This window comes from Dermochelys coriacea, chromosome 11 (genome assembly GCF_009764565.3).
Source record: "Dermochelys coriacea isolate rDerCor1 chromosome 11, rDerCor1.pri.v4, whole genome shotgun sequence".
Taxonomy (NCBI): Eukaryota; Metazoa; Chordata; order Testudines; family Dermochelyidae; genus Dermochelys; species Dermochelys coriacea.
This window is the reverse complement of record NC_050078.2, coordinates 78,500,974-78,514,675: the sequence shown is the minus strand read 5'-3', so window position 1 is coordinate 78,514,675 and position 13,702 is coordinate 78,500,974. Positions and strand designations below refer to the sequence as shown.

At 47.6% G+C, this 13,702-nt stretch overlaps 1 protein-coding gene across 1 annotated transcript in view; it reads right to left on the bottom strand.

Annotated features, from left to right (window-relative positions):
* The window catches only part of C11H21orf58 (chromosome 11 C21orf58 homolog), a 101,953-nt gene that overhangs the window by 4,729 nt on the left and 83,522 nt on the right, over positions 1-13,702 (bottom strand). The window contains exons 5-6 of the mRNA XM_043504753.1: positions 2,768-2,882; positions 169-308 (exon numbers count right to left, since the gene is read on the bottom strand). Coding sequence (XP_043360688.1) covers positions 169-308; positions 2,768-2,882 — 255 coding nt within the window. The remainder of the gene's footprint in view (positions 1-168; positions 309-2,767; positions 2,883-13,702) is intronic.

Genomic DNA, 13,702 nt, shown 5'->3' with positions numbered 1-13,702 from the left:
CAGCCAGTGTGTGCAGTGCCCTATGACACGCTTCCACAGGCAATGGGTTCTGAAGCCGCATTCCGGCCCAAATATTCAAAACGCGCTCCCCAGGCCCTGCACCAGCATGTGGAGATCAACTCCCCCTCTCCTGCCCCAGCGTCTCTTTGTAGGGGTGAATGTCGTTACCTGCTGGGTGTGCTGCAGCAAGGGAGGCCCGGTCCCACTGGGCTGTGAGAACGCCATTGGTGGCAGAGCTTTCAGCATCATGTTCTGCATAATGATCTGGTGCATCTGAGCGTTTTGCATCAACATCATCTCCACCATGTCTGGGAACGGACAAATCCCAAGGGGAAAGGAACAGCATTGCCAGTGAGAGACAGAGGGCAAAGGGCATCTCAGTGGGTCAGATTCTTAGCAGAGCGCCCACACAGCTCCAACTTCGGGAATGCAGCTGAAAGGGGATCTTGAAAGGGCCTTTCATGCTTGGAGGAGGAGAATATTAATAGACACAGCTATCTCCTTGGCCAGTGACTGCCATTTATGGCAGATACCTAGGGCTGGATGAGAGTGTTCAGGTTCTCAGCCCATCTTAGCTTTTCCGTGTCTCTGCAAAGAAGCCCTCGCTATGTATTTGTGACCCAAACTAAGGCAAGCCTCGCTGGTTTGGGCTTGTCCAGACTCTCAAATGGAGATGGATTCAGAAGGGGCAGCTGACCGAAACCCTGCACATGCAGGTCCAAAGAGGCTCATCACAAGTCTTTGCATAGAAACCAGTTTGTACGGCTTTACAGGCCAGAAAGTCCCACAAGGTTCCCATTCATACGCCTGATTTGCCTATGGCTGAAACATGTCACCGACCCACATTCACAGTTCACTGTCATTGGATTCCTGCCCATTTGGACCATGAGAGCATTCCCAACACGGAGGGTAACTGTGGGAGGTACAAGACTGACGCAGCCATGGGGACTGGGACAGTGTGCTCTGTTCTTTGTTTTTCCAGCTGAATTAGAGAGGTCAGTCTGAGAAACTCCCGGACGACAGCTTCTGCTGGGCTGGGCTAGCCCCGCTGGCCACAGAGAACAACCACAGCCAACCAGGGCACAGGAGGGTACTACATGCTTTCCACTGAGTGACCTATCTGAAGAAACCAGCCTCGTGCCACCAGCTGAAGCCTGTCCAATTCTGGGGGAAGCCAGCTAGAGAAAATATGTTTCACAAAAAGCTCTTTGTGGGCAGTTTGCAGGAACGAACGAGAGCCCAGCTGGCATGGCTGGGTCCCAGATGTTGCTCAAACATGAGCTGACGTAGTGGGGAATTTTGCAGGTTAAGGCAAACCATTCCTGGTGCTCTAGTGAGAACCCACACAAACTGAAAGTGAAAGAGGGTCTGCATCTACTCCTCCCTGGAGCCCAAAGCACTGCGCAACACACAGCTGCGGTGCAGGCCTGTGTCTGGGACCTTCGTTTGCTGCCATGAAAATGATTGAGACACCTCAAAGTGAGCATCATCCCTTCACTGCAAGATCACACGGGGAAAGCTGTTGAGGGACAAACTGTTAATCAGCCAGGGCTTCTATAATCAGAAAACATGACCAGAAATTTTAGGGAAAAAATTTCTTTTAAATGTTTGTTTAAACATCTTCCCCAGCTTGAAGGGACATTAAACTGTCACCCTGTAATTTCTTTCCATGTGGCTTTAAAAATGCATCTAGAGTGCATATATCCACCTTGAGCCGATCACCCTGGTATCTTGGCACCAGAACCAATTCAACCACAACACAAAAACAATCAGGTTTTTCATTTAACTGGACACATTGAGCCAAATTCATCCCTGGTGTAAATGCATCATCTTCAGGGAATTAGAGAGACAAGATGGGTGAGGGAATAGCTTTTATTGGACCAACAGAGCTCTGTGGGGCTCAGAAGCTTGTCTCTCTCACCAATAAAAGCTATTACCTCATCCACCTTGTCTCTCTCATATCCTGGGACTGATATGGCTACAAGAACACTGCATTCAACTTCAGGGTGGTCAGACATAAATTTGGTCCATTTTGTTTTAGAATATAAAATAAATAAAATTAAATAAAGCAGAGACTTTATTTAATCCCCAAGCAATGGACTATGGAGTTGCTCTCAGATTTTTTCATTTCCCTGCAGTACCAGGAAACCCCATGCAAAAATCTGAGTTGGGGAAAGAAACCCAGATATTAGCTCCATATGCTATTCCTGGACCTTGCTCACTTCTGTTTAGAAACACAAAACAAAATTGTTTATGTGCACGCAGGGTAGCACATTCAGCTGCCTCCTCTTGTTTCCAATGACAGGCCATTCCTACACATTTTAAAATAAACGCTTATATTGTACTAAGGAGAATGGACAGTGGGTACAAAAACCTCATTTGCTCATTTTGGCATTAGTTGTTTGTAAAGTTTTAGCTGCAAATGTCCTTGTTAATATTTAAACCAGTATCTTCCCTTATGCTGTTCTACTTCCCCTAAACCCTCTCCACTGCTTAATCTGGTTTTTGCCAAATGTATAGTGCCTCTCTGTCTGTTGCAAGATAAAGTGCCCAGCAGCTCTAAAGTTATTCTAAGTTCCCATGTCAGAGGGCCCAGATATTTGATTGGCAAGATCAGTAATTCCATTAACAGCCTGGTTGTGCTAGGTCACAAGGTAACTTGAGTGCTGTCTCATGTCACCACAGTGATACTTTCTCCTGCTTTCCTGAACTCCCTCTGATCTCAGAGCAGTGAATGACCCTGTATTTTGGGGTGGCTGACCCTTACCTTCCTTAATGCTTCCAGAGCGGGGGACCGGGAGGGACTGTGGAGGCGGGATCTGTGTGATGACAGGTGGCTGCTGAGGTAACTGTTGGATGATGGTTGCAGGTTGCTGAGGCATCTAGGAACAAGAAGAAAACACGAGGAGTCAGGGTTGCCATCTGCCTGCAATCCAGGGCTCTCTGAGCTACTGCGTTTCATTTTCTGATGGCCTGCATGCTTCACAGCTGAGCCACACATTACACCCGCAGGTGTCCAGCTCAAAGATAAGGGTGTGACCCTATGCCCCATATTCTTCATAGAGCTATGCTTATAAGAATATGACACAACTAAGGTATGTTTTATGCAAGATGAGTCATGTGATGGGTCATGCCTTCATGAGTCACAACTGAGAATACCAAATTTAGGACAAACAGCTGAGAAATAGAGCAGACACCTCCCCTCCCCCCAAAACTGGTGGTTATTCTCCCATAAGATATACCAAACCAGCAACAAAAGTAAACTTCTGTTTCACCACGCAGGCTAACAAGAAGTCAGAACAGCGTTTCCTTAGGCATTCCAGTCCTTGTATCACCACCAAAAACACTAAACTTTAAGATGAGTGGTTCTTTACAACCAATTTCATCAAATGAAAGGTTCTTCTGATCCCAAAGGATCAGCTACACACCCAGGTCAATATACAACTCAGATCTTACCCGATAATCATGCCATTGCCAATCCTTTAGTATCTGATATCTAAAGGTTTAGTTATGGGCAGGTTCACACTACAGAGGGGATCAACCCTCTGAGATCGATCCACTGGCGGTTGATTTAGAAGGTCTAGTAAAGATCCGCCAAATCGACTGCAGATTGTTCTCCAGTTGACCCCTGTACTCTACCCCCAACAAGAAGAGTAAGGTAAGTTGACGGGAGATTTTCTCCTGTTGACCCCCCGCAGTGTAGACCCCGCGGTAACTCAACCTAAGATACATCAACTCCAGCTACGTTATTCACGTAGCTGGAGTTGTGTAGTGTAAGTCGACTTACCACAACAGAGTAGACAGAGTAGAAAGAAAGAAGAGAGTTAAAATTGGTTAAAGGAATCAAATGCATACAATAATTGCCAAGTTCTTGGTTCAGGCTTGTAGCAGAGATGGAATAAACTGCTGGCTTAAATCAAATCTCTGGTTGCTTCCAAATCATTGGAAGGACCTCAGTCCCTTGGTTAGAATTCTCCTGTCAAGGTTCCTTCCCCACTCTGAACTCTAGGGTACAGATGTGGGGACCTGTATGAAAGACCCCATAAGCTTATTCTTACCAGCTTAGGTTAAAAGCTGCCACCACCAAAGTGTTACACAAAGAACAGGGGAAGGGCCTACTTGGAAATGTCTCCCCCGCAAAATATCCCCCCAAGCACTACACCCCCTTTCCTGGGGAAGGCTTGATAAAAATCCTCACCAGTTTGCATAGGTCAACATAGACCCAAACCCTTGGATCTTAAGAACAATGAAAAGCAATCAGGTTCTTAAAAGAAGAATTTTAATTAAAGAAAAGTAAAAGAATCACCTCTGTAAAATCAGGATGGTAAATACCTTACAGGGTAATCAGATTCAAAACATAGAGAATCCCTCTAGGCAAAACCTTAAGTTACAAAAAGACACAAAAACAGGAATATACATTCCATTCAGCACAACTTATGATATCAGCCATTTAAACAAAACAGAATCTAACGCATATCTAACTAGATTGCTTACTAACTCTTTATTGGAGTTCTGACCTGCATTCCTGTTCTGGTCCTGGCAAAAGCATCACACAGACAGATTTCCCCCCCAGCTTTGAAAGTATCTTGTCTCCTCATTGGTCATTTTGGTCAGGTGCCAGTGAGGTTATCTTAGCTTCTTAACCCTTTACAGGTGAAAGGGTTTTTCCTCTGGCCAGGAGGGATTTAAAGGTGTTTACCCTTCCCTTTATATTTATGACCGCTCCTATTAGTGTAAATCCAGAGGCTTGAGCAGGAAAGAGGCAAAATGGAGATGTTTCCAGGGCCTTTTATAGCTTCTGCCATGTGGAGGGAAACCCATTGTTTCAAACAAAGCCCTCGGCACAGCTAGTGGAAAATTACAGGTAAAAGATGGAGTTTGGAGTCACATGGGCAAGTCACACATCCATGCATGAATTTGCTTAGTCATAGCAAGAAAGTCCCTTAAGTATAGATCAGCGTCTCCCATGGTCCATTGTGAGTTAAGTATACCTTGATGAGCCACTTAATTTGAATAGTCCCTTCAAGATGTGCAGGCTAAATACCTTGTGGGTGTTATCCCAGGAGCAAATATCTGAAATCCAAATACAAAAATGATATATGCATACAAATAGCATAATCATATTCAGCGAGTCATAACCTTTCCATAGACATCTTACATGCCACATTTTGTACAAGATTTGTTGCAATTATATAACAGTGGCTGCAACAATGATCTACATGGTCATATTTTAATTAGATAACATCACAGAGATATCATTGGAAAGGTTATGATTTACTGAATATGATTATCCTATTTATATGCATGTATCATTTCTGTATCTGAAGATACGAATATTGACTATATAACAATTACAACTGTGTTTACACTTGGGGACCACCCATCAGACTGTATGCAATCAGCCTGGATGGGCCATTAGGAAGGACAATAGGACTTTGAAGATACTAATTTCCCTCCTTCCAGAGATGGGCAGGTTACCTTCAAGACACTCTGCAACCTGCACAGAACAGCATTTAGGGTGAGAATGTGCTACTGTTAACCAGTTAATTTAGTGTATTAAGCTTAGGTTGTGTGTTTTGTTTTATTTGCTCAGTAATCTGCTTTGATCTGTTTGCTACCCCTTATAATCACTTAAAATTTACCTTTTGTAGTTAAACTTGTTTTTTTGTTTATTCTAAAACTAGTTTGTGTAATTCATAACTGGGGGACAAAAAGCTGTGCCTATCTGCCTCCATATGGAAGGTGGGTGGATTTCATGAGCTTGTGCTGTATAGATTTCTGTGCAGTGCAAGACAACATAATTTTGGGTTTACACTCCAAACAGTGTGTGCACCTGAGTACTGGGTAATTCCCTAGCTGAAAGCCTTCCCATGCAGCACTGATTTCAGTATCACTGTCATTCTGCAGCTGGCCGTGCGTGTGTGTGTGTGTGTGTGTGTGTGTGTGGGCTAGATGCGGGCTCAAGGGCCTGGCTCAGCAGGACAGGGTGAGGGAGCCCAGGCTGGAGAAACGGGCAGGCTCAGTGGAACCCCAGTACATCAAGTGGTGCCCCGGAAGGGGAGACCCCCTGTCGCAAAGGGGTCTCTAGGAACTAAAGCCGTCCAGGTGTCTAGTTACTCACTTGCAAGCACAACATACAGCCTCACCATCCTGTCTCTGGCAACAGGGAAGGCTGAGCCCATGGGTCGTGGGCAAGCTTTTAACATCAGAATTCAGCACAGCTCCCACTGACACAACCTTGTGCCAGTCACAGCCATTGGTGCAGCTGCACTGGGGCAAACCTCCTGTGAAGGTAGGCAAAGCTGTGGTGGTGCTACCCTGGCATCTCAGATGGGTAACCAGCACTGGCATAGCTTTGGGGAGATTATGCTAGGGGTTTGCATCAGTGCCAGGAACCACTGACTGAAATCTCAAGGACAGATGAGGGTTTATGGCTTGATTCTTTTTTTTAAAGGAGGCTTCTTTTTTTAATGTACTAGATGCAATGTGCCATAAGTGGGTGCAGCCCCCGGAAGTGAAACAGAGTTAGCCATACCTTGCCCCAGGAGGCCCTGGCCCTGGCCTGGCGATGGGGCGCAGTGGCATACTGGTGCTTGCTGCCTTCCCAGGGGGAGAGGATGAATGCAAGGGTCATGTGACTAAAAGCCAGGCCTGCTGGGCTATAAGAACAGTCTTGGGAGTTGCCAGGAACACCGTAGGTGGGAGGCAGTGCTCCCTTGAAAGCAGGAGGCTCCCCAGGGAAGGGACAGTGAAGCATCCCTGAGCAGGAGGTTACAGGACAGGCAGCTGGGTTGCTAAGGGTTCCCAGGGCTGGGAACCATAGTAGAGGGTAAGCTGGTCTCCCCCTATGCAGCCAAGCAGTGAGGGATGCAATGAGCCCTGTAAAGCAGGGAAGGCGGGATTGGTCAGAGTCCAGAGAAGCCAAGACAGGGTGACAGAGGACAGACCATAAGAGGAGAAAGCTGTGCCCAGTGGAAGAGCCTGGGGTGGAAGATTTGGTTTTGGTTTATGCTGGAGTTAAGCCCTGGAAAGGGGGACTTTTGGACTTCACTGAAGGACTACGTCACTGCCATGACCTGGGTGTGCTTGGAAACCAAGGCAAGGTCTGACTCCAGCCTTAGAGAGACCTTGCTACATGCCTGCTTAGGCCACAGCTGAATATAGCCCAAAGAGTCCAGGTTCCTTCATGTCTGCTGTCATTCCTGGCTTGGCTACTTGTGACGCAAGATGCCATGAGAGGCAGCACCATGCATGAGACCGGGGGCTGGGGCAGGGGCGGTGATACTATGGCAAACACATCTGCACATCAAAGGCAGCCCAAGTATATATCATCACAAGCGTGACTCCATCTCCTGAGGCACCGCACAGAGGCAAGGTGGAGAGGCACTCCTTTTGCCCTTCCTTAACCCTAGCTGGGCTGTCCTGGGACCTGGGCTGTCCTGGGACCTGGCCTCACCAAACCGCAGCTGGGCCCTCGTAACATTTCTAGTTGGGGTAGATGGTATTTATACCAGCAGGCTTTTGACATCCTGACAAGGGAAGACCCGCTGCTGCAGATGGGAAACGTCTGCTTAGCCCTTAGGGAAGGAGCTAACTCAGGTGGATGTCACTCGGGAGTAGGCAGGTTCCTAGGATTAGGAGGTGGTCACTGAGGGTATCTACACTGCAGCTGGACACCCATGATGGGCCTGTGCCAGCTGGCTCGGGCTAAGGGGCTGTTTAATTGCAGTGTAGAGATTCAGGTTTGGGCGGCAGCCTGAGCTCAGGGACCCTCCCAACTCACGGGGTCCTAGAACCTGAGCTGCAACCCAAATGCCCGCACTGCAATTAACCAGCCCCTTAGCCTGAGCCCCACGAGCCTGAGTCGGCTTGCATGGGCCAATGGTGGGTTTTTAACGGCAGCGTAGACCTAGCTTTGGGTACGTCCCATACTGCAATCGGCCTGGGTCAGCTGACTCAGGTGAGCTACAGCCTGAGCCTGAATGGAGGGAGTGGGGAAGAGGCAGGGCTCCTTTTCAGGGACAGTCAGAGGGCCAAGGCACTGAAGAGGAGCCTGATAAACAAGGGCCATAGAGCGGGGATCGGGTAGCTAATGAGGCTGTGAAGCCGTTTACTCATAGAGCAGGACAGCCCAGCTGTGCTTGCGCTTGTCAGCTTGACACACAATATCACATATGTTCAGCTCTCTGTGAACATGACGAGAAAACATGCTATAATTTGGCAATGGACAAGGAATTGGGGGGGATATTGGTGTGCTGCCGTAACGACGCTGTATAAACCACTTACCCAACCCAGGTTCATAGAATCCTAGAATCATAGACTATCAGGGTTGGAAGGGACCTCAGGAGGACATCTAGTCCAACCCCCTGCTCAAAGCAGGACCAATCCCCAACTATGTATGGATTTATCATCCTGTTCCCCTTCCAGGGGTGTGAACACAGATGCTCAGTACAAGTCCTGAGCACTAATCTCTGTTCTGCTGCAGGACACAACGGGCTCAGAATGGAGCGGAGCTACATCTAGGGTTAACGTGTCTAGTAACAGTGCTATCTCCTACCGCCATTGCAGCAATAGCACATAATGTCTGCAATTCAGTGATACAGCCTTTGTAACAGACACACAATCAGATGCTGTTTGTCTCCTCTGAGTACTGAATAACCGCTTTAATAACACTTGGGATAGCGAGTATTCTCGGAGAAGGGAACTAAAAGGAAGCGCAAAAGGAAACTGAGCCAAAGTAATAGAAGAACTAATAACCAAACAGTAACAGCATCTATCCCTGTGACACTAAGTGGGAACCTTCACAGATTGTGTGGTTAAAAGAACACACACTTCCCTGTGGGACCTCTAGTGGTGGTGAATACTACCCTTTGGTATATGGTAACAGTCTGTAACCCAGACCCAAGCCAGGCAATAGGGAGAAGTCTTTCAGCAGCACTTCTTTCTCTCACACATTGAGTGGTGGGTAGAGGGTAAGGGCAAGGATAATGACCATTGGTGGGCAGAATCGAACCTGGGAACCTCTGAAGCTTAGTGTATGAGCCTCTACTGCATGAGCTAAAAGCCCTGTGGCTCTTAGCCATACAGTTCTGTGGTGACCTAGAATCCTATTTTCGACGTCTCAGACTCAAGGAATATTTCCAACACACCTCTGACCAACATATTAACCCACAGAGACCTTCCTGCCAACACTACAAAAAGAAGGATTCTGGGTGGACTCCTCCTGAAGGTCGAAACAGCAGCCTGGATTTCTACATAGACTGCTTCCGCCGACGTGCACGAGCTGAAATTGTGGAAAAGCAGCATCGCTTACCCCATAACCTCAGCCATGCAGAACACAGTGCCATCCACAGCCTCAGAAACAACTCTGACATCATAATCAAAAAGGCTGACAAAGGAGGTGCTGTCGTCATCATGAATAGGTCGGAGTATGAACAAGAGGCTACTAGGCAGCTCTCCAACACCACTTTCTACAAGCCATTACCCTCTGATCCCACTGAGAGTTACCAAAAGAAACTACAGCATTTGCTCAAGAAACTCCCTGAAAAAGCACAAGAACAAATCCGCACAGACACACCCCTAGAACCCGACCTGGGATATTCTATCTGCTACCCAAGATCCATAAACCTGGAAATCCTGGACGCCCCATCATCTCAGGCATTGGCACCCTGACAGCAGGATTGTCTGGCTATGTAGACTCCCTCCTCAGGCCCTTCGTTACCAGCACTCCCAGCTATCTTCGAGACACCACCGATTTCCTGAGGAAACTACAGTCCATTGGTGATCTTCCTAAAAACACCATCCTAGCCACTATGGATGTAGAAGCCCTCTACACCAATATTCCACACAAAGATGGACTACAAGCCGTCAGGAACAGTATCCCCGATACTGTCACGGCTAACCTGGTGGCAGAACTTTGTGACTTTGTCCTGACCCATAACTATTTCACATTTGGTGACAATGTATACCTTCAAATCAGCGGCACTGCGATGGGTACCCGCATGGCCCCACAGTATGCCAACATTTTTATGGCTGACTTAGAAAAACGCTTCCTCAGCTCTCGTCCCCTAATGCCCCTACTCTACTTGCGCTACATTGATGACATCTTCATCATCTGGACCCATGGAAAAGAAGCTCTTGAGGAATTCCACCATGATTTCAACAGTTTCCATCCCACCATCAACCTCAGCCTGGACCAGTCCACACAAGAGATCCACTTCCTGGACACTACGGTGCTAATAAGCGATGGTCACATAAACACCACCCTATATTGGAAACCTACTGACCGCTATTCCTACCTACATGCCTCTAGCTTTCATCCAGATCATACCACTCGATCCATTGTCTACAGCCAAGCTCTACGATATAACCGCATTTGCTCCAACCCCTCAGACAGAGACAAACACCTACAAGATCTCTATCATGCATTCCTACAACTACAATACCCACCTGCTGAAGTGAAGAAACAGATTGACAGAGCCAGAAGAGTACCCAGAAGTCACCTACTACAGGACAGGCCCAACAAAGAAAACAACAGAACGCCACTAGCCATCACCTTCAGCCCCCAACTAAAACCTCTCCAACGCATCATCAAGGATCTACAACCTATCCTGAAGGACGAGCCATCGCTCTCTCAGATCTTGGGAGACAGACCAGTCCTTGCTTACAGACAGCCCCCCAATCTGAAGCAAATACTCACCAGCAAGTACACACCACACAACAGAACCACTAACCCAGGAACCTATCCTTGCAACAAAGCCCGTTGCCAACTCTGTCCACATATCTATTCAGGGGATACCATCATAGGGCCTAATCACATCAGCCACACTATCAGAGGCTCGTTCACCTGCGCATCTACCAATGTGATATATGCCATCATGTGCCAGCAATGCCCCTCTGCCATGTACATTGGCCAAACTGGACAGTCTCTACGTAAAAGAATGAATGGACACAAATCAGACGTCAAGAATTATAACATTCAAAAACCAGTTGGAGAACACTTCAATCTCTCTGGTCACTCGATCACAGATCTAAGAGTGGCTATACTTCAACAAAAAAGCTTCAAAAACAGACTCCAACGAGAGACTGCTGAATTGGAATTAATTTGCAAACTGGATACAATTAACTTAGGCTTGAATAGAGACTGGGAATGGATGAGTCATTACACAAAGTAAAACTATTTCCCCATGGTATTTCTCCCTCCCACCCCACCCCCCACTGTTCCTCTGATATTCTTGTTAACTGCTGGAATTAGCCTACCTGCTTGTCACCATGAAAGGTTTTCCTCCTTCCCCCCCCTGCTGTTGGTGATGGCTTATCTTAAGTGATCACTCTCCTTACAGTGTGTATGATAAACCCATTGTTTCATGTTCTCTGTGTGTGTGTATATAAATCTCTCCTCTGTTTTTTCCACCAAATGCATCCGATGAAGTGAGCTGTAGCTCACGAAAGCTTATGCTCTAATAAATTTGTTAGTCTCTAAGGTGCCACAAGTACTCCTTTTCTTTTTGCGAATACAGACTAACACGGCTGCTACTCTGAAATCTAAACGTATGGCGTTTTCCACACCCATTCCATCTCAGCTCTGCTGGGGTTATTCTGTCACGGCAGAATGTGTCCGCTTCCATTTGTAAGCTACTTTTGGGGGGGGGTAGGTGGGAGCACAGATCTCAATATAGTCCCACATGGCCTTTGAAAGATTAGTACAGAAATCCCACATGTTGGATGACATAGGCATGAAAAGGTCATTTATCTCTATCTTCCCTCTAAATCTCACCCAGCAAGGCAGTCTCAGCATGGGGTGTGTCAAAGCCTGCATTACCCAACCGCTCTCAGAGTTTTGGGGGTAAATTCTGTTGTCATAGTTTGTAGTCAGAGAATTATACCTAGCCTGAACACTGTTGTAGATACTGTCAGGCAGCCAGATCCATCTGTTTCAGAGAATCTGGGCCAGATTTTCAAAAGCAGTCTCTAAAATTGCAGACAGTTCTTCCATCACTAAGTTTTTGCATGTGAAAAGCTCCAGTTTGATCATACAAACTGCATTTGCACACCAGAATCATGTGGTTCAATGAATCACCCTGATCAAAACCTCAGAATCTGCCCATTTCTCTCCTATTTCAATCCTATCACCACCTGCAAAGTTCCGTTTCACAATCACCATTTTCCCAACCAATGAGATTCAAAGGCTCAGGTTTTAAGGCCCAAAGTGATCGTTCGATCATCTAGTTGGATTTCCTGTATAACACAAGCCACAGAATTTCCCCGTTACCTCTGTATCGAGACCAATAACTTGTGTTTGGCTAAAACTTATCTGTAAGAAAAAAAAAATCAAACCTTTGGTGGCTTGTTCCAATGGTTAATCTTGCCCTCTGTTAAATGTATGCCTTTTTTTCTAAGGTGGGAGTGGATTTCCATTAGAGCCTGCCAATCTATAATCCCCTCGACAAGTCTAAATAAAGCAACATGAGGCACTTCTTCCCATGCGGTGGGGAGTGCCTGCAACCTGTGCAGCATTCCCCGTTTGTGCTAGACCAGGGAGCAAGGCCTGGATGCACACAAGGAGTTGGGTGTTGTGACACTGAGTGTCACACTACTTAAAATCCCTGGAAGACACTGTGATTCACAAAGCCTGAGTTACTCACTGTGATGGACTGGGGGGTAGTTCTTGGTTTGTTGGTTTGTTTGTTTTTTTCAATGGTTTGCATGCAGAGGGGGTGGAACTCGGTTTCCCTGGGCATTATTGGTTTACCAAGGTGATGGGAGACGGAGTTTGTTGTTACAGAGGACCAGCGACAGAACTTGGGACCCCGGCCAATGACCAGGAGATTGAATACGCGAGTGACTGGTGACCAGGAGGCCCAGCTTGGATGTCGCAGCCGGTTCTGGCCAGTGGGAGGCCTATGGGCTGCGGAGAGAGGACCCTGGTGACCTGACCAGCCAGTGGGGAACAAAGGACGGATGAGAGGAGAGGCTGAGAGGAGAGGAGGCCCAGACAACCCTGTTTACCTGGACAGAAGACAAAGGACGGAGGCAGGGCTTAGGGGCAGGTGATATTGGATGCCCAGCTGGAAAGCGGAGGATATCTGGACTGGTGAGGGAGAGCTTTGAAGGAGGTTCCCCCCAGGGACCATACGGGGCCAAGAGTGGGCACGACCTGTGAGTCCGTGACAATGTGCTAGCGGAGGATGGTTTGAGGATGCACCCAGTAGACAGTTGGCTGTGAGCACCGGTGCTTTGCAGTGAGTGGCTACCAGCCATAAAATGAGGGAATTGAAGGAACCAGCATGGATATGGCCTATACCCAGCTCTGTAAGGGGGACCTGGCATGTCTGTGCAGGGAGAGAGGGCTGAGCGTGGGGAGACTCACTAAGAAGCAGCTGATTACTCAGCTTGTAGAGAATGACCAGTCTGAGGAACAGGCTCCAGACCCCAGGGGTCTCCCAGGATGCCTGGAGAGCGGGGAGTAGCTGTGAGGGCAGTCAGTGTAGCAGCTGGGAGTCTATCAGACCCGACTCCCCAGTCAGCAGTGGGGCCCCCCAATCAGGTTTTTCCCTGGAGGAGCTGTGGAGACTGGAGGTGAAAGCGAAGGAATTGGTGCTGGAGGAGCGGAGCTGGCAGACCATGCAGAACAGCGGAAGCACAAGTTGGAGGAGAGGCAGGCCAAGAGGGCCTGCCAGGGGGTAAGTGGGGAAGGACCCCG